At 42.8% G+C, this 20,556-nt stretch overlaps 1 protein-coding gene across 1 annotated transcript in view; it reads right to left on the bottom strand.

The window, feature by feature from the left end:
- The window catches only part of cpne4b (copine IVb), a 34,236-nt gene extending 16,038 nt beyond the window's left edge, over positions 1 to 18,198 (bottom strand). Inside the window, exons 1-7 of the mRNA XM_083523678.1 lie at positions 17,919 to 18,198; positions 11,863 to 12,050; positions 10,734 to 10,913; positions 9,471 to 9,542; positions 9,306 to 9,380; positions 8,989 to 9,072; positions 8,822 to 8,911 (exon numbers count right to left, since the gene is read on the bottom strand). Coding sequence (XP_083379804.1) covers positions 8,822 to 8,911; positions 8,989 to 9,072; positions 9,306 to 9,380; positions 9,471 to 9,542; positions 10,734 to 10,913; positions 11,863 to 12,033 — 672 coding nt within the window. The 5' untranslated portion in view covers positions 12,034 to 12,050; positions 17,919 to 18,198. The remainder of the gene's footprint in view (positions 1 to 8,821; positions 8,912 to 8,988; positions 9,073 to 9,305; positions 9,381 to 9,470; positions 9,543 to 10,733; positions 10,914 to 11,862; positions 12,051 to 17,918) is intronic.
- Between the last annotated feature and the right edge of the window lie 2,358 nt (positions 18,199 to 20,556).

Genomic DNA, 20,556 nt, shown 5'->3' with positions numbered 1-20,556 from the left:
ATTGACCAGCTCCTCCCGTGTAGTTCTGGGCTGATTTTTCACCTTCCTTAGGATCATTGAGACCCCACGAGGTGAGATCTTGCATTGAGCCCCAGTCCGAGGGAGATTGACAGTCATGTTTAGCTTTTTCCATTTTCTACAGTGGACCTTTTTTCACCAAGCTGCTTGGCAATTTCCCCGTAGCCCTTTCCAGCCTTGTGGAGGTGTACAATTTTGTCTCTAGTGTCTTTGGACAGCTCTTTGGTCTTGGCCATGTTAGTAGTTGGATTCTTACTGATTGTATGGGGTGGACAGGTGTCTTTATGCAGCTAACGACCTCAAACAGGCTCATCTAATTTAGGATAATAAATGTAGTGGAGGTGGACATTTTAAAGGCAGACTAACAGGTCTTTGAGGGTCAAATTCTAGCTGATAGACAGGTGTTCAAATACTTATTTGCAGCTGTATCATACAAATAAATAGTTAAAAAATCATATATTGTGATTCCTGGATTTTTTTTTTTAGATTATGTCTCTCACAGTGGTCATGCACCTACCATGACAATTTCAGACCCCTCCATGATTTCTAAGTGGGAGAACTTGCAAAATAGCAGGGTGTTGAAATACCTATTTTCCTCACTGTACATCTAAAAATACATCTAAGAACACCTCAGTCCTACCCGTCTCACACCTCAGTCCTACCCGTCTCACACCTCAGTCCTACCCCTCTCACACCTCAGTCCGACCCGTCTCACACCTCAGTCCTACTTGTCTCACACCTCAGTCCTACCCCTCTCACACCTCAGTCCTACCCGTCTCACAACCCAGTCCTACCCGTCGCACACCTTAGTCCTACCCGTCTCACAACCCAGTCCAACCCGTCTCACACCTCAGTCCTACCCGTCTCACACCTCAGTCCTACCCGTCTCACTCCTTAGTCCTTCCCCCCCTCACACCTCAGTCCTACCCGTCTCACACCTCAGTCCTACCCGTCTTACAACCCAGTCCTACCCCTCTCACACCTCAGTCCTACCCGTTTTACTCCTCAGTCCTACCCCTCTCACACCTCAGTCCGACCCGTCTCACTCCTCAGTCCTACCCGTCTCACTCCTCAGTCCTACCCGTCACACACCTCAGTCCTACCCGTGTCACACCTACCCGTCTCACACCTCAGTCTGACCCGTCTCACACCTCAGTCCTACCCATCTCACACCTCCGTCCGACCCGTCTCACTCCTCAGTCCTATCCGTCTCACACCTCAGTCCGACCCGTCTCACTCCTCAGTCCTACCCGTCTCACACCTCAGTCCGACCCGTCTCACACCTCAGTCCTACCCGTCTCACTCCTCAATCCTACCCGTCTCACACCTCAGTCCTACCCGTCTCACTCCTCAGTCCTACCCCTCTCACACCTCAGTCCGACCCGTCTCACCTCAGTCCTACCCGTCTCACTCCTCAGTCCTACCCGTCTCACACCTCAGTCCTACCCGTCTCACTCCTCAGTCCTACCCGTCTCACACCTCAGTCCTACCCCTCTCACACCTCAGTCCGACCTGTCTCACACCTCAGTCCTACCCCTCTCACACCTCAGTCCGACCTGTCTCACACCTCAGTCCTACCCGTCTCACTCCTCAGTCCAACCCCTCTCACACCTCAGTCAGACCCGTCTCACACCTCAGTCCTACCCGTCTCACACCTCAGTCCGACCCGTCTCACACCTCAGTCCTACCCGTCTCACTCCTCAGTCCTACCCGTCTTACACCTCAGTCCTACCTGTCTCACACCTCAGTCCTACCCCTCTCACACCTCAGTCCTACCTGTCTCACACCTCAGTCCTACCCGTCTCACTCCTCAGTCCTACCCGTCTCACACCTCAGTCCTACCCCTCTCACACCTCAGTCCGACCCGTCTCACTCCTCAGTCCTACCCGTCACACACCTCAGTCCTACCCGTGTCACACCTCAGTCCTACCCGTCTCACACCTCAGTCCTACCCCTCTCACACCACAGTCCTCACCGTCTCACTCCTCAGTCCTACCCGTCTCACACCTCAGTCCTACCCCTCTCACACCTCAGTCCTACCTGTCTCACACCTCAGTCCTACCCGTCTCACTCCTCAGTCCTACCCAATTCATTCTTCAGTCCTACCCGTATTACTCCTCAGTCCTACCCGTCTCAGTCTTAGCCATCTCACACCTCAGTCTTACCCGTCTTACACCTCAGTCTTACCTGTCTGACACCTCAGTCCTACCCGTCTCACACCTCAGTCTTACTCATCTCACACCTCAATCTTAACTGTCTGACACCCCAGTCCTACGCATCTCATACCATAGTCTTACCTCCCTGACACCTCAGTCCTACCCGTCTCATGCCTCAGTCTTACCCATCTCACGCCTCAGTCCTACCCGTCTCACACCTCAGTCTTACTCGTCTCACACCTCAGTCTTACCTGTCTGACACCTGTATTACACATCTGACACCTCAGTCACACGTCTGACACCTAAGTCTTATCCGTCTCACACCTCAGTCTTACCTGTCTCACTCCTCAGTCCTACCCGTCTCACACCTCAGTCCTACCCGTCTCACTCCTCAGTCCTACCCGTCTCACTCCTCAGTCCTACCCGTCTTACACCTCAGTCCTACCCGTCTCACTCCTCAGTCCTACCCGTCTCACACCTCAGTCCTACCCATCTCCCTCCTCAGTCCTACCCGTCTCACACCTCAGTCCTACCCCTCTCACACCTCAGTCCTACCCAATTCATTCTTCAGTCCTACCCGTATTACTCCTCAGTACTACCCGTCTCACTCTTAGCCATCTCACACCTCAGTTTTACCTGTCTGACACCTCAGTCCTACCTGTCTTATACCGTAGTCTTACCCGACTCATACCTCAGTCATACCCGTCTCATACCTCAGGCTTACCCGTCTCACACCTCAGTCTTACTCATCTCACACCTTAGTTTTACTCATCTCACACCTCAGTCTTACCCGTCTCACACCTCAGTCTTACTCGTCTGCCACCTCAGTCCTAACCGTCTCACACCTCAGTCTTACTCGTCTGACACCTCAGTCTTACCTGTCTCACTCCTCAGTCCTACCTGTCTCACACCTCAGTCCTACCCCTCTCAGACCTCAGTCCTACCCCTCTCACTCCTCAGTCCTACCCGTCTCACACCTCAGTCCTACCCGTCTCACACCTCAGTCCGACCCGTCTTACACCTCAGTCCTACCCATCTCACTTTTCAGTCCTACCCGTCTTACACCTCAGTCCTACCCGTCTCACTCCTCAGTCCTACCCGTCTCACACCTCGGTCCTACCCCTCTCACACCTCAGTCCTACCTGTCTCACACCTCAGTCCTACCTGTCTCACACCTCAGTCCTACCCATCTCCCTCCTCAGTCCTACCCGTCTCACACCTCAGTCTTACCCCTCTCACACCTCAGTCCTACCCGTCTCACAGCTCAGTCCTACCCAATTCATTCTTTAGTCCTACCCGTATTACTCCTCAGTACTACCCGTCTCACTCTTAGCCATCTCACACCTCAGTCTTACCTGTTTGACACCTCAGTCCTACCTGTCTGACGCCTCAGTCCTACTTGTCTTATACCTTAGTCTTACCCGACTCATACCTCAGTCATACCCGACTCATACCTCAGGCTTACCCGTCTCACACCTCAGTCTTACTCATCTCACACCTCAGTCTTACTCATCTCACACCTCAGTCTTACCCGTCTCACACCTCAGTCTTACTCGTCTGCCACCTCAGTCCTAACCGTCTCACACCTCAGTCTTACCCGTCTGACACCTCAGTCTTACCAGTCTGACACCTCAGTTTTACCTGTCTGACACCTCAGTCCTACTTGTCTCATACCTTAGTCTTACCCATCTCCCTCCTCAGTCCTACCCGTCTTACACCTCAGTCCTACCCCTCTCACACCTCAGTCCTACCCGTCTCACAGCTCAGTCCTACCCAATTCATTCTTTAGTCCTACCCGTATTACTCCTCAGTACTACCCGTCTCACTCTTAGCCATCTCACACCTCAGTCTTACCTGTTTGACACCTCAGTCCTACCTGTCTGACGCCTCAGTCCTACTTGTCTTATACCTTAGTCTTACCCGACTCATACCTCAGTCATACCCGTCTCATACCTCAGGCTTACCCGTCTCACACCTCAGTCTTACTCATCTCACACCTCAGTCTTACTCATCTCACACCTCAGTCTTACCCGTCTCACACCTCAGTCTTACTCGTCTGCCACCTCAGTCCTAACCGTCTCACACCTCAGTCTTTTCCCCGTCTGACACCTCAGTCTTACCAGTCTGACACCTCAGTTTTACCTGTCTGACACCTCAGTCCTACTTGTCTTATACCTTAGTCTTACCCATCTCACACCTCAGACTTAACTGTCTGACACCCCAGTCCTACGCATCTCATACCTCAGTCTTACCTCTCTGACACCTCAGTCCTACCTGTCTCATACCTCAGTCTTACCCATCTCACGCCTCAGTCCTACCCGTCTCACACCTCAGTCTTACTCGTCTCACACCTCAGTCTTACCTGTCTGACACCTGTATTACACATCTGACACCTCAGTCACACACGTCTGACACCTAAGTCTTACCCGTCTCACACCTCAGTCTTACCTGTCTGACACCTGTATTACACGTCTGACACCTCAGTCTTCCACGTCTGACACCTGTAGTACCTGTCTGACACCTCAGTCTTACCCGTCTCAAACTATATCATGATTTTCACTTGCATTGATATGTTCTTACACCCTTTCTCAATAATTACTTGATAAGTGGTAAAGCAGCATTTTGCTGTAGTAGTCATGTAGGTATGGATGCAAGTGCATGTATTCAAAGTAGCAAACCAAACATTTTCAAGATTAAGGGTTTGGATCAATCAGCGTGAACTAGGGTGTAAACGAGATCAAATCCAGAACGAGACGCAATCAAGTGGTACAATAACACAGTAGCGTTTACTTTACTGGGAGTGAGTTGTGTGTGTCTTTACTTACTTTGGGTGTGTGAGCGAGGTGTCTCCAGGTGTACGTCAATGTAAATGTGCGCTTTTAAAAGTTCGGAACTGAGGTAAGTTGAAGGGTAAACAGATAAATGCAGCTTATTTTTTTAAACCACCAGGGATCTCCAGCGTTAGAAATATTTTTAAGATCCAAATGCCAGATTAAAAAAGTGTGATAAAAATAGATTAGTTCGACTTCAGCAGGCAGGTAAAGGCACAATACCCCTTTCTTAATCCTTTCAAAAGCAACTCCAGCGCTCTGTTTTCTTCTGATGAAGCTCAATTTTACTGAAGGATCTGCATTCAAATCCTATTTCTTTTTCAGAAACTGTCCTTCACTTTACAGAATAACACATACAGTAAAACTGACCTTCTTTTGCTCTACTTGAGTATCTGGAGCATGAGCATTAGTGCATTTGATTACAGTCTCAACTTGGGCCGAAAGGAAGTGTGAGAGATTCACACTCTATTACTTTCATAGAACAGCAAACTACCTCTATCTGAGACACATAATCCCGAAAGAAATTATTTTGCCAGAGACTGACTGACAAAAGTAATCACATATGAATCTTATGGCCAAATGTCCACAAACATTTGGCAATATAGTGTATAAATGAAACATAATTGAGAAATAAATGAAATATTCTCTATATACAAAATGTATTACAAATAGAGAAAAGGTGCTAGGAAACTAAAAAACGTACTACACATAATGTATTGCACATGGTATGGAATCATAGGTCCTCAGTTTGCCACGTTGTTAAACAGAACATTGAAAACACCAGCCTTGGCTTCAGTAGTGAACAGGAAACTGGCCAATTAACAAAAACGTAAAAATAAAAATAAATGTTTAAAAGGATATGCATTCTGAAGACCCCATCGCAAGACACCCTCTGTTTGAGTGCACATCCTGGCAGTATCCCAACGCATGGTACCAAAATTTAAATGACGTGAAAATTTAAATATTTGTAAAATTTTTTAAGTCATATGGCTATCGTTATTTTATGATATCTTAACCCTATTAATATGTTGTGCGAGCAGCTCGACTAAATGGTCCCCATCAAACCAATCCAATTTGTGGTAGATGTACTTGAGTACTTCAGGAAACACGGAGTAACATTTCTGCAGATTTTCTCTAACAGAAAATCTAATCTGTACCAAAGCCTTTTTAGTTACAAGATGATTCACCTGACAAGCTTCATCCAGCAACATCTCTTCAGCTATGATCAAGAAAATTGAATCATTTCTATGACTTTGAAGAAAAATCAGTTCAAGCTGGGATGATGCAATGTCTCTCAACTGAATATCCACATTATTAATCACAACCTGGGAAAAACAAACACTGCAGAAAGATCCAGTGAGGAACTAAGAACTCTTCACCTTCAAAGCCTCTTTTGTGGAATGAAAGCACTGGTTGGAGGAGTCCAAGTATTTATTTATAAGCATGAGGAAGCACAAATGTGATGAAAATTCTCATTCCAAACATCTACCATAGTACTGGTGCTGTGAAAAATCATGGAGGATATCCAGCATGCTCAGCAAGACGACCTCACATATACATATTACCCAAAGGAGAAACTTTCCACAGACAATGTAAGAAAAACTAAATGTGAGAAGAATAACACTTAAGGGCCTAGAAGTTGGTGTTACTAGGATTTAAACTACTGATGTTATGGTTGTCTGGCCAAACTGGGCAATTGGAGGAGAAGGACCTTATTAAGAGAGCTGACCAAGAACCTGATAGTCACTCTAACTGAGCTTTGGAGATCCTGTGTGGAGGTCTCAGAAGGACAACCATCATTGCAGGCCTCCACCATCTGGGCTTTATGGAAGAGTGAATAGATGGAGGTCTCTCCAAGGTGCAAAACCCATGGAAGCCTGCTGAAGGACTCTCAGACTGTTTGAAACAAGGTCTCTGGTCTGATGAAACCAAACTGAATGGTTTGTAAACAGACATAACTGAAACTTTATGTATCAAGGAAACCAGGCATCGTGCATCACCTGTGAAGATCATCCCAACAGTAAAGCATGGTGGTGACAGCACCATGCTGTGGGGGTGTTTTTCTGCAACAGGGGCTCGGAGACTGGCCAGGAAAGAGAAAAAGCTGAATAAAGAAATGTACAGAGATCTCCTCAATAAAAACCTGTTCCACAGTGATCAGGACCTCAGTCTGGGCTGAAGGTTCACCCTACTACATGAGAACAACCCTAAACAAACAGCCAAGACAACACAATGTCAATGTGAATGTCCTAGAGTGGCCACGCCAGAGTCCTGACCTGAACCCTATAAAACATCTCTAAAGAGGCCTGAAAATGGCTTCCACTGACGCTCCCCATCCAACCTGCCCCAGCTTCAGAGGATTTGCCAGAATTGATAGAGTACATGCTCCAATTAAAAAAACTTTACCGTATACCTGCTGGACCTGGCAGAAAAAAAACTACGACAGCAAAGGCACAGGCAACAGTGAACATGCCCATGTTATGTGTCAGGTGTGTGTTCAAGTATTTACATTTGCTAATGTTTGTCACTGTTAGCAGCCAACCAAAAGAATAGCTCACGAGTTAGGTAGTAAGCTAATAAGCTAAACTAGTAGGCTGACATTAGCTTTAATTACAGCTTGCTATTTTGTAGCAGAGGCTTCTATGGATGAAGACAGCCCATACTTTTTACTGTACACGTTCAGTTTCTCTCAGATGAACGTAGATGTCAGGCCACTGAACTGGAGCTAATCCTGTCAGATTGTCTATCCATTAAGTGAGCGTGTATAGATTTTGTCAGAACATTTTCAAACAGCATGGACAGCGAAACACCATAAATAGTCAGATAAAATAGGATTTCCGCCAGTCATTGTTAAAAAAAACAAAAAACAGAACAAAACGTAATAGCTAGCGTAAGTGAACCGATAGGGGTCAGGGAAATCTTCCTGCCTCCACCTAAGCTAACTGAGAAAGCCTTTATAAGCCCTTTACATTCGGAAGGAAGTTCATTCTCTATCCAGTTTTTTGAGGGGAAAAATCCTCAGATCCTCTAACCCTAACCCTAACCCTAACCCTAGTTTCTGACCTTTTTTGGAGTCCTAGGTGAGATTCCTATTGTCAACCTGATCCACTGTTTCTTTGAATTTAGGTTCCCATCATAATCCCTCACCTGGAGATACTCAAGTGAGAGGTATGAGTGCACAAATCACAAGTTCAAATCCCAGCATCACCAAAGTATCAATACTGGCCCTTAACCCTCAACTGCTCGATGTTGTAGATAAGGATTTATGAGGATTATGGGACACTATACGGTATTATACACTATAATACTGTAAATTAAAGCAAAATTTACTAATCAAACTGAAACATGATAAATAAATTGTATGAAAAATGTGGATTACATACGTCCAATTCTAAGGTACACGTTCAAGGGTAGAAATCCGAGCTGACAGGCCGGACTGAGAGCGCAGAGGCTTAAAGGGTGTTTGAGCATCGGTTTCATGTTGTTATGGCCGTGTCATTTCCGCTTAGCTAACTGTCAGCTAGTCGCTGCAGTCAGAGATGCTAGCTAATTAGAGATGTCGGCTTGCATCCTGCAGCAGAACTGAGGCGATGGCTGTTATAGGAATCTGCCTCAGGCGTTTTGCTCTGACACGACCCCGAGGGCGCGAGAAGAAGCCACGCGGCAACGGTGATGTCGTTCCGAGATGTGGGACCATTGATGTCCTCGTCTCTGATCGACCACAGTCTATCACTTATCGCATGAGAAGAAGGTGTGGTATTGTTGTTGGAAGATCTCAGATCTCTAGAGTAGGAAATAAAACAAGTTCTGTCCTACCTTCAGCTCTCGCTCGTGATCGCCGCTGCAGAGAGTGTTCAGAGACACTTTGAACGATTTCCACACCGGACTGAGATTATTCATGATGGTCTGGAAAGATAAAAGCAGCGTCTTAAACACACAATCAGCATTTGAATGTTTAAATAAAAATAAGAGCGTAAACCGACCTCGGTTCTGTGCACGAGGGATCCGGTACCGTCATCGTTCACTCTGAAGATTTCTAGAAATGGATCTGATTTGCTAAAAAAGTCCTGAGAAAGAAATGTACTGAATGAACTAAATAAACTGGTTCAAATAGGAAGAAAGGATCCAGATCAGGGTTTCACCAGAGGTACCGTCATATGGACATTGCAAAATTAAAACCTGTTTTAAACTGTTTTTAAATTTTAGCCTTTTTTTTTTTTTACTTGTTAAGACTCTGTGGAAACCCTGTAATGAGATCCAACAAACAGCAGGAAAAAAAAACAGCCGTATGGATTCCTACCTTGTCGTCCAGCTTCTTGGCACTGAAGGCGAGCTCGACGTAATCATCGTTCCCAGATAACTCCTCTGCTGTCACCTGCGATACCATCAAAGTTCAATTGCTTGGTGGGAAGATGTGTTTGTGTGTGTGTGTGTGTGGGGGGGGTGTTTGTGTTTGTTTATTTACCGTTATAGAAGACTTGCCCGCTGTGTTGCCCTGCTTCAGTAACGCTTTGGAGAGTTTTCTCTGAGACACAATCTGGGCCCGAGATTAACAAGTTAGCAAACAGCGAACAATTCTACGATCTGAATTTTAACACACAAACAGAATAAAAATGCGTCCTCCTGGCATCCAGCAGCTAATCACTGATTATCTACCTACAGAAACCCAACAGCATCCTCACTCATAATCAATGCCATTTATTGCACCTCGAATTCATATCTGCTATGACACTGTTTGCTTGCAAAGCAGCATCAATTCTTCTAGGTTCACTTGAACACGGTTTTTGAAGGCGCTCTACAGGTAGGAGAACATTTCGGAAAATGTAGCACAGATCTTCTGTAAATGTAGGCTCCTCAAATCCTTGTCTACTTCTGTCACAGGACTCCCAAAATGATCACTTCCAGAACTCCTTGTTCTTCTCTACACTGAAAATGAGCTCTTAATGACATTGGCTGAGTGTTTGGGGTCGTCGTCCTGCTGCGGAATAAAGTCAGGTCCAATCAGATGCCTCCTGAGTGGTACTGCATGATGGAAAAGTGTCTGCCTGGATTTCTCTGCATTCAGTACACCATTAATCCTGACGACATCTCCAACTCCATCTGCAGCTCCAAACCCGTAGAAATACCTCCATCCTGCCTCCTGCTACAGCAAATAGTTCAGACATCAGTCAAGAGCATCTGCTGCGAAATTTCTGCCCCAGTGCCTCTGCTTTCATGCACGGGTTGAGACACTGAGCCTCGTTTCCATGTTAAAGGCTTTTTGGCTATAATTCTTCCATGAAGATCTCTTCTGGCCCGGTCTCTCCAGACAGTAAATGGCTGTACCTGGGTCTCACTGGTTTGCCTGGGAGAGACCTTGTTGTTGCTCTTGCCATGGTGTAGGACCTGTGACATGAACCTCACCCAGTTTAAATCTCCAACACAGCTGTTTCTGTTTCACTTCATGTTCGATTTACAGATGAAACCGAGGACCTGCTCGGTAGCATTGGTTCATCAGACTCCTGACTCTGATCCTACACAATCCCTGATTTTGAAATTGAGAATTAAAAGCCATACGGTGAAACACCGAATACTGATTTGATCTGGATTCTGTCGGCTCAATCAGAATTTTGTAAATCAATAAACAAGTAAAAAAATTTATATCTTTTGAAAGAATTCTTACTTTACAGGATTTGCATCAGCTTGAAACTACCAGTTTCAGGGGAAACAAGTGCACACACACACACACCTGCCCAAGCGTACACTCCATGGCTCCCAGGAAATCCGCCTCCTTAAGTCCGTTATGGTTGCTGCTGATGTAATGGAGCTCAAAGCGCAGACGCTGCACCTCCTCAAAATAGTAGTCTACCGTAAAGACTTTGGAGAACACGGGGCAGATACTGCTGCGGATCACCTCGGTCCGATCCACCTGAAACACAGACGGGACAATCTGATCGGTCTACCAAGAAGAGTCCACGAAAAAACATGAACTATAATCAGATCACGTACATTTCACGTATCACTGCCAACATGCCTCGAATGCGACGTGAGAAGACTCATCTCATGTTTTTCTTTGATTCTACCTCTCTGAGTTTGCGGCTATGTATATGATATTCGTGGGTCAAATGCTAGCCAGAGTCGGAAAGTAGTACTCCAATTAGTGACCCCGATTTCTCTCATTATCGTATATGATGTTATAAGACTTTATATATTTGGTTCTTCCATAAAAATAAAAAAAACTAGCGTGAGATTTATATCTCCTTGTCCTTTTTAAACTTCACTAGAACCCCACTGTTTACTCCGAGTAGATTAAAAATGAGTTCCTTTTTTAATTTCACTTGAATAGAATGATTATTACTCTTTCATTTCTCTGTCGGTGCTAGCTCACTGACCTCTGACATAATTTATGCTAGTTCGGTATTTCCTGCTTGCCTCTACGCAGCACAAAAAAAGGTTTTTGTGGAATCCAGTCTTTTTGGGCTTTTCTGGACATGCATTGTACATCGGACTCGAGTCTGACCTCCACATTTCCGCATTATTTAGCTGTAAGAGACATCCGGAGAAGGTTTCAAAATACATTAATGATGTCAGTCTGGTATCAGCTCCATCGTTCATCGCTTGTAACATGATATTAGACTGTTTAGTAGTGCAGAAGAATCACAGAGAGCAAATGAGAGAGAGAGAGAGAGAGAGAGAGAGAGAGAGAGAGAGAGAGAGAGAGAGAGAGAGAGAGAGAGAGAGAGAGAGAGAGAGATGCTAGGCAGGTCCTTGGTTGGTATTTTTACTTAATCATAACAGAATATCCTGGAGATGGATATAGAGTGAGGGATAAAGAGGAAGGAGGAGGGGAAGTAATATAAAGGAGTTATAAAACCTACCTCAAACCACTGTCCATGCGACTGCATCTTCAGCACCACACAGGGGTCGGGTTTGGACAGAGCGTCTCGGTCCGCGATCCCTTTACAGGCCACACGCAGCTCCACTTTGGTCAGGCATGGGCTGTTGAAGAGGCCCAGAGTGGTGGCTGCTGACTCATAGATGTTACTCATGTTGATCTGGGCTCAGGCTGAGGACATGTGAAAGACAGAACATAAGGGACAAGTGCAGAACAACGCAGAGTCCTGCATAGTCACGGACCTGATAATGAGTTGTTTCAGGAACATCGCACTTTAATCAACAGTGCTCTCATAGGGAATATCTGTGATTTAGCTGCAGGCATGAGACCACTGTTAATCTCAGGTAATCTCACATAATCTCAGGTAATTACAAAATAATCACAGGAAATCTGACATAATCTCGTGTAATTGAAAGCAATCTCAGATAATCTCACGTAATTATAGATATATTTTAGATAATTACAGGTAATATCACGTAATTACAGGCAATCTTAGATGATCTCAGGTAATTACAGGTAATCTCACATAATTACAGGTAATCTCAGATAATCTCAGGTAATTACAGATAATCTCACATAATTACAGGTAATCTCAGATAATCTCAGGTAATTACAGGTAATCTCACATAATTACAGGTAATCTCAGATAATCTCAGGTAATTACAGGTAATCTCACATAATTACAGGTAATCTCAGATAATCTCAGGTAATTACAGGTAATCTCACATAATTACAGGTAATCTCAGATAATCTCAGGTAATTACAGATAATCTCACATAATTACAGATAATCTCAAATAATTACAGATAAGATCAGATAATTACAGTTAACCTCGTAATTACAAAATAATCAGATGAAATCTCATAATCTCATGTAATTAAATGTAATCTCAGATAATCTCACGTAATTACAGGTAATCTCACGTAATTACAAAATAATCACAGGAAATCTCATGTAAATACATGTTAACTCAGATAATCTCACGTAATTACAGATAATCTCACATTAATTACAGGTAATCTCATGTGAACAGGTGAAATTCCGGAGTAAGAACAGGAGCTTTGAGGGTGGATTTGGACTGTAGTTAATGTCAACAGTCTGCTACACTTACTCAGGACTACAGTTTGCTTCTGATCACCAGTTCTGTACCCCGCAACATTGTATATCTGTAATAAATGGACATTCGGTGCAACCCAGATGAGGATGGGTTCCCTCATGAGTCTGGTTCCTCTCAATGTTTCTTCCTTCTGCATCTTGGGGAGTTTTTCCTTCACCACAGTCGCCACCGGCTTGCTCATCAGGGACAAATTTACATTTATAAAGAACTTTTTATTTTTATCACCACATTATCTGTGTAAAGCTGCTTTAAGACAATGTTCATTGTTAAAAGCCCTATACAAATAAACATGAATTGTATTGAATTACAGGTAATCTCACGTAATTACAGGTAATCGCAGGTAATCTAAAAAAATTACAGGTAATCTCAAGTAATTTCGGGTAATTGCAGGTAATCTCACGAAATTACAGGTAATCACATGTAATCTTAGACAATCTCATGTGATTACAGACAAACTCACGTAATTACACGTAATCTCAGGTAATATCATGTAATTACACGTAATCTCAGGTAATTACACGTAATCTCACATAGTCTCACATACTTGAAGGTAATCACAAACCATCCAACGTAATCTCAGCTAATATCACATCATCACGGGTGATATCATGCAATATCATGCAATTACAGGTAATCTCAGATTACGTGAGAATCTCAGACAATCAAAGGTGATCTCATGCAATCTTAGATAATCTGAGGTAATCACAGGTCATCACAAGGAATCACGTGTAATCACGAATCTCATGTAATCTCATAAAATTACAAAGAAGATAAAAGGAAGCCACTCCAGAGTAAAGACTGGTGTGAAGGTTCACCTGTCTCAAAGACAATGGTTGGAACCATAAAGCCACGGCAGTGTCTTCAAGTCTCCAAAAGTCCAGACCTGACTTTCAGAAAAGATCAGTCGAAAGACCTGATAATGCTACCTCTAACCTAATGGAGCTTAAGAGGAGATCCACACAAATCCAGGAGTGTAAATCCAAGAAACCAAGAAGCCTTCCACCAAGCAGGTGAAACGTCTCACAAAGAACTTCTACAGGGAATTAAATAAAGGTTCTGGAAACTGATCTCTGATAGAGATCTCTTCAAAAATCTGCACAATCATCTGAATCATTTCCAGACCTGCTGTTCATGAAGATCAACCATAGCTTTTTTTTTTACAGACAAATGATTTGTGTGGAAGTGATGGACTGAGGATGCTGTGATGGTGTATTCTGAGACTGCAGTGCCTTCTTCTGAGGGATAATGAAATGATTTCTGCTTGCTTGTGCTCTGCAGTGACCCTTCCTCTGGAGAGAGGAAGGATCTATAGTGCGTGTGTGTGTGTGTGTGTGTGTGTGTGTGTGTGTGTGTGTGTGTGTTTGTGTGTGTGTGTGTGTGTGTGTGTGTGTGCGTGTGGGTGGAGAGACAGTGTAATCAGCAGAACACTGAGAGGTTCCTCACTCTTTTGTGCTGAAGAGGCAGTATGTAGAACAAGTGCACCGAGTCCCCCTGGATCCTCCACGCTGTTCCAGGAGCTGACCTGAATACTGCACCACGCCAAACCCTCAATTATTCATGTCTCGCAAGAAAGAGCCGGAGTAGAAGGTTGGAGAAGGTTTTTGTGAGCATTTCCTGATTTGGTCACTGCGGTGATCCTTTTGCTTTTCACGGTCAAATTAGAGATTCCTGCCTCACAACTTCACCTTAGGCACCAGACAATCTGTTCTAGCTAACCTCAGGAGATCAGGAAAACACAGAAAATAGATTTCAAATCCAGTCCATGTTGTTTCCTTTGGGTTCCTGAGATGATGTCAAGTGTCAGAGCTGTTATGAGAAGGCAGAGCCTTATATGGCATATGGGGGCGTGACACGGAGTGCTACAGGGGTGTGGTCAGCTTAGTAGGAGCTCGGTGGTTAAGGCTCTGGATTAAGGTTGAGGGATTGGTTTCGCCAAGCTGCCACTCTTTGGGCCCTTGAGCAAGGCCCTTAACCTTCTGTGCTCCAGGGGCGATGTATCATGTCTGATCCTGCACTCTGACCCCAGATTACTAATATCACTGGGGTATATGAAGAAAAAACTAATTCCCATTGGATCAACTAAGAATTCTATATAAACAAAACATTTATTGACAATAAACAGCAATTGTTGGTAGTTATAAGATATTTAACAGTGTTTTTCCATACAGCTTCACAAAGCATGGATGTTTTCAATAAACTGACATAGCGCTAATAATATTAGCTAATGAAACGTAGCTAGCATGAACGTTTAGCTAGGTTTGAGTCAGGGGATGAGGTGCACCACATTTTATTTTCCAGCAGGTTTATATTATATTTAATGGGAAGACAGATCAATGGGTGCGCTAAGCAAAAACACAAGCTAACTTCCATGCTAGTTCGAATCGGAATCTCGTTAGCTTGAGTGACTCTAGCTGCGTTTGAGTTGATTGACTTTAAGTTACTATTACTGAATATCCATATTAAAACCAGACAGATCCAGAATTATTGGCAACCATTAGGAAAAGAAGACTGACAGTCATCAAATAAAGGCAAATAATCCACAGAAGAAAGGAGCTCCCTGTCCTCTAAAAGATCTAAATTCAAAGCTTGAGGACGATAGCAGTCACTCGTGTTGCCTCCGGAAAAAGGTGAAAACAAGCTTTTTTGGTTCCTTTGACCACACCCATTTTTTCCCAGACTCTATATGTAAAGATATGAGAAACCGTTTGTGTCATCTTTTACCATTAGTAAAAACATACGTGTCAAACACAAAATCATGTGAAACACTGAGAAATCTAACTGAGGAGCCTGAACTTCCCCAGAATCAACACAGACAGAAGACCACAACCCACTGAATAAAAACATACACTCCAGTGTGCTTTACAAGAAATTATAACATCATCATCACCATCACACCCTGTCAAATCACACAGCACAGAGATGGAGACAGTCATGGTGTTCATAAAGAGTGTCATCGTGGAGTCCATCTTACTCTCTGGACTTGATCCTGAAGATCTATATATGTATATAAGGATAAGGTATATAAGGATTCATGGAGCAGATCCCTGTACATTCAAGTCAGACGTGCAACAGTACTGGACTCGGTGCTGAGAGTCTCTTCAGGGGTGCCAATAATATTTCTCCTGCATATTTCCTTGAAATCTTTTTAAATTGTTGTACTGTGTGAACGCAGAAATGTCACCATTTGCACGCAAGATTCATTTGATTATATGTGATCAGACTGGAGTGGATCAATCACACAGGACTCCAATACATTCATCATCATCATCATTATAACCCTGTGCTATGGTGAAGAAAATGATGTCACATGGAACTGTAACACGATTACCTTTATAGTCTTAGAAATAGTATAATTATAATATTTACTCAAACGATACTGAGTAATATCCTAAATACTGACTAATCACATGAGTACTGGGTAATCTACTATATAAATACTGAGTAATCTCCTGAGTACTGACTAAACACCTGAGTACTGAGTAATCTACTATACAATTCCCGAATAATCTCCTGAGTACTGAGTAATCTACTATATAAATACTGAGTAATCTACTATATAAGTATGAGTAATCTACTGAGTACTGACTAATCACCTGAGTACTGAGTAATCAACAATACAAATTTCCGAAAATTCTCCTGAGCACTGAGTAATCTACTATATAAGCACTGAGTAATCAACTGTGTACTGACTAATCACCTGAGTACTGAGTAATCTACTATGTCATTCCCAAGTCATCTACTGAGTACTCATTAATCTCCTGAGTACTGAGTAATCTACTCTCTATATACTGAGCAATCTCCTGAGTACTAGGTAATCTACTCTATAAATACTGAGTAATCTCCTGAGTAGTGAGTTTTCTACTCTATAAATAAAGAGTAATCTGAGTACTGAGTAGTCTACTATATAAATACTGAGTAATCTACTCTATAAATACTGAGTAATCTACTATATAAGTACTGAGCAAATCTATTATATAAGTACTGAGTAATCTTCTGAGTACTGAGTAATCTATTATATCATTCCCAAGTCATCTACTGAGTACTCATTAATCTCCTGAGTACTGAGTAATCTACTCTCTCTATACTGAGTAATCTCCTGAGTACTAGGTAATCTACTCTATAAGTACTGAGTAATCTACTATATAAGTACTGAGCAAATCTATTATATAAGTACTGAGTAATCTTCTGAGTACTGAGTAATCTATTATATAAGTACTAAGTAATCTACTTTATAAGTACTGAGTAATCTCCTGAGTACTGAGTAATCTACTATATAAAAACTGAGTAATTTACTATATACGTACTGAGTAATCTATTATATAAGGACTGAGTAATCTACTATATAAGTACTGAGAAATCTCCTAAATACTGAGCAATCTACTATATAAGTACTGAGCAATCTATTATATAAGTAATGAGTGATCTACTTTATAAATATTGAGTAATATTCTGAGTACTAAGTAATCTAGTAACCAAGTACCCAGTAATTCTCCTTAGAACCGAGTAATCTACTATATAAATACAGAGCAATCTACTGAATACCGATTCATCTCCTGAGTACTGAGTGATAAGTACAGAGTAATCTCCTGAGTACTGAGCAATCTTCTGTTTAAACTCTGAGCAATCTCTGGAGCATTACATAATCTACTGAGAACTGATCTATTGTTATTAGTAATTAGTCATTATTACTATTATAGAGCTACAGTTTTGTATACTTCTGATACATTTACAAAATCACATCTTATCCATCAGGAGCTTTAAATATCCTTTAACAGCCTAATAATATAATATAATATAATATAATATAATATAATATAATATAATATAATATAATATAATATAATATAGTTTATTATAATATATTATATTACAGTACAGTAATTTACAGTATAATATATTACAGTACATGAGAATAAACTTACCACTGTGACAGTGTGTATATAAAAATCCCAAACGCAGGCAGAAAAGTTGTTCAGAGCAGAGCTGCTGTGAGTAAAGTGTGTGTGTGTGTGTGTGTGTGTGCTTGTGGGATGCGCGCGTGTGTGAAGTGTGTGTGATGTGAATGTTCATGTTCCACTGAGAGGCGTGAAGCGCTTCATGAGAATGAGCTGGCCCGGACAGCAGGCTCGCGCCTCGCAGAAAAGCGCGCGCACACACACACACACACACACACACACACACACACACACACACACACACACACACACAAAAGTAAATGCAGCTGGTGCTGTTCATGTCTATCAGCGAAGTGCACCACTGGCCCCTAGCGGCAATATATCGGAACTGCAGCAAATTCTACACACACCGGAAAAAGTTATAATGGAGCACGAGACTGGATTCAGAAATAGTCTTTCTTTCTGTCTGTCTCTGTCGGTTTGTCTGCCTGCCTGTCTCTCTGCCTGTCTGTCTGTCTGTCTGTCTGTCTGTCTGTCTGTCTGACTACGTCTGTCTGTCCATCTCTCTGTCTCTGTCTGTCTGTCACTTTGTCTTTGTCTCTGTCTGTCTTTCTCTCTCGCTGTCTGTTTGTTTATCTCTCTGTATCTCTGTTTGTCTTTCTGTTTTTGTCTGTCTCTCTGTCCTTCTGCCTCTCTGTCTCTCTCTTACTCTCTTTATCTCTGTATTTCTCTCTTTTGCTCTCTTTTGCTCTCTCTCTCTCTCTCTCTCTCTCTCTCTCTCTCTCTCTCTCTCTCTCTCTCTCTCTCTCTGTCTCTCTGACTCTTTCTGTCTTTTTTGACTTTCGGTCTCTGTCTTCTTCTGTTTCTTTTTGTCTGTCTCCTTCTGTTTCTTTTTGTCTGTCTCTCTCTGAAAAACTAAGTAGGACTGTAGACACTACACTTGTATTACTTATAGAATACTGGATTATGAACAGTATCCCTTATTTACTGTTCAGGTCCAATTTGAACTGTTTTGACATTTGACAGTCAATAGTGTTGCACAAGTCAGGTCACTCTTAGTGTCGGTCTCAAGATAAATGCGAGGGTTTTGTTATGAAGGACATCCAGCGTAAAAATGTGGCAAATCAAAAATGCGGATCAGGAATCAGAATTTCACTATGACTGGTAAAGGGAGAGAGGGAGCTGATATGATGGAGAGGAGAAAGGTAGATATGTTGTGTGTTCAGGAGACCAAGTGGAAAGGGAGTAAGACCAGGAACAATGGAGGTGTTTAAACTGTTACAGGTTGAAGGACGAGGTCAGACATGAGTCTCCTTGGACTATGATGTTTGCAGATGATATTGTGATTTGTGGTGAGTGAAGGGAGCAGGTGGAGAAGATCCTGGAGAGGTGGAGGTATGTGGACTATGATGTTTGTGGATGATGTTGTTAATAGAGGTAAGAGTAGTGAGCAGGTTGAGAAGAGCCTGGAGAGGTGGAGGTACACGCTGGAGAGAAGGGGAATGAAAGTCAGTGGGAGTGAGACAGAGTATGTGTATGATTGAGAGGAAGGGCAATGCGGAATGCAGGTGCAGGGAGAAGAGTTGAAGGAGGTGGATGAGTTCAGGTATCTGGGGTCAACAGTGCAGAGTAATGGAGAGTGTGTAAGAGAAGTGAAGAAAAGAGTGCAGGCAGGGTGGAGTGGGTGGAGAAGAGTGATAGCAGGAGTGATTTGTGATAGAAGAGTATCTGTGAGAGTGAAAGGGAAAGTTTATAGGACTGTGGTGAGACCTGAGATGTTGTATGGTTTAGAGACAGTGGTATTGAGTAAAAGACAGGAGGTGGAGGTGGAGGTGGAGGTAGCAGAGCTGAAGATGTTAAGATGCTCATTTAAAGTGACGACGATGGACAGGATTAGAAATGAGTTTATTAGAGGGACAGCACATGTAGGACGTTTTGGAGACAAGGTGAGGAAGGTGTGATTGAGATGGTTTGGACATGTGCAGAGGAGGAACATGGGGTATATCAGTAGTAAAATGCTGAGGATGGAGACACCAGGAAGGAAAATGCAGCAAAATGAAAAAAATGATTAGTTTATTTGATCAGGAGAGATATAAAGAGGTATTGGGGGGTTATAAGCTTGAAAAGGTACCTAAATTGACATTACAGTGAATGAGGTTATGATCATCCAAGATGAGGAAGCAGATAGCGATTTGAAAGAGAAAGTGTCAGAGCAGGAACACATCATTATAATTATGCAATTATATAATAAATCCGAACAGTGCTTTGTTTTAGCCCATTTCACTTCCAATGAAATATATTAACTATTAATTATTATGTTATGTTTTCATGTGGTAGGTAAAACAGGACATCACATTGTGTGATAGTAGATGTTTTTAATCCTAAAACGAGTTGTGTAAAGCCTAAAAAAAAATTATAAATATTATTAAATCAGACTCGTTACTGTGGGTCAGAGACCCTGAAGAACCTGGAGACCCTGAAGAACCTGGAGACCTCCAGCAGAGAACCTGCTTTGTCCTGCATTCTCATCTTTGGCTATTTATTTATTTATTTATTTATTTATTTATTTATTTATTTATTTATTTATTTTAACTCATTATTTTATGTTTATTATATGTTGTACACCTGCATGTGTGTGTGTGTGTGTGTGTGTGTGTGTGTGTGT

Source organism: Silurus aristotelis (assembly GCF_946808225.1).
Source record: "Silurus aristotelis genome assembly, chromosome: 21".
NCBI classification, from domain to species: Eukaryota; Metazoa; Chordata; class Actinopteri; order Siluriformes; family Siluridae; genus Silurus; species Silurus aristotelis.
The sequence above is the reverse complement of the archived record's forward strand: the minus strand, read 5'-3'. Positions and strand labels throughout refer to the sequence as shown.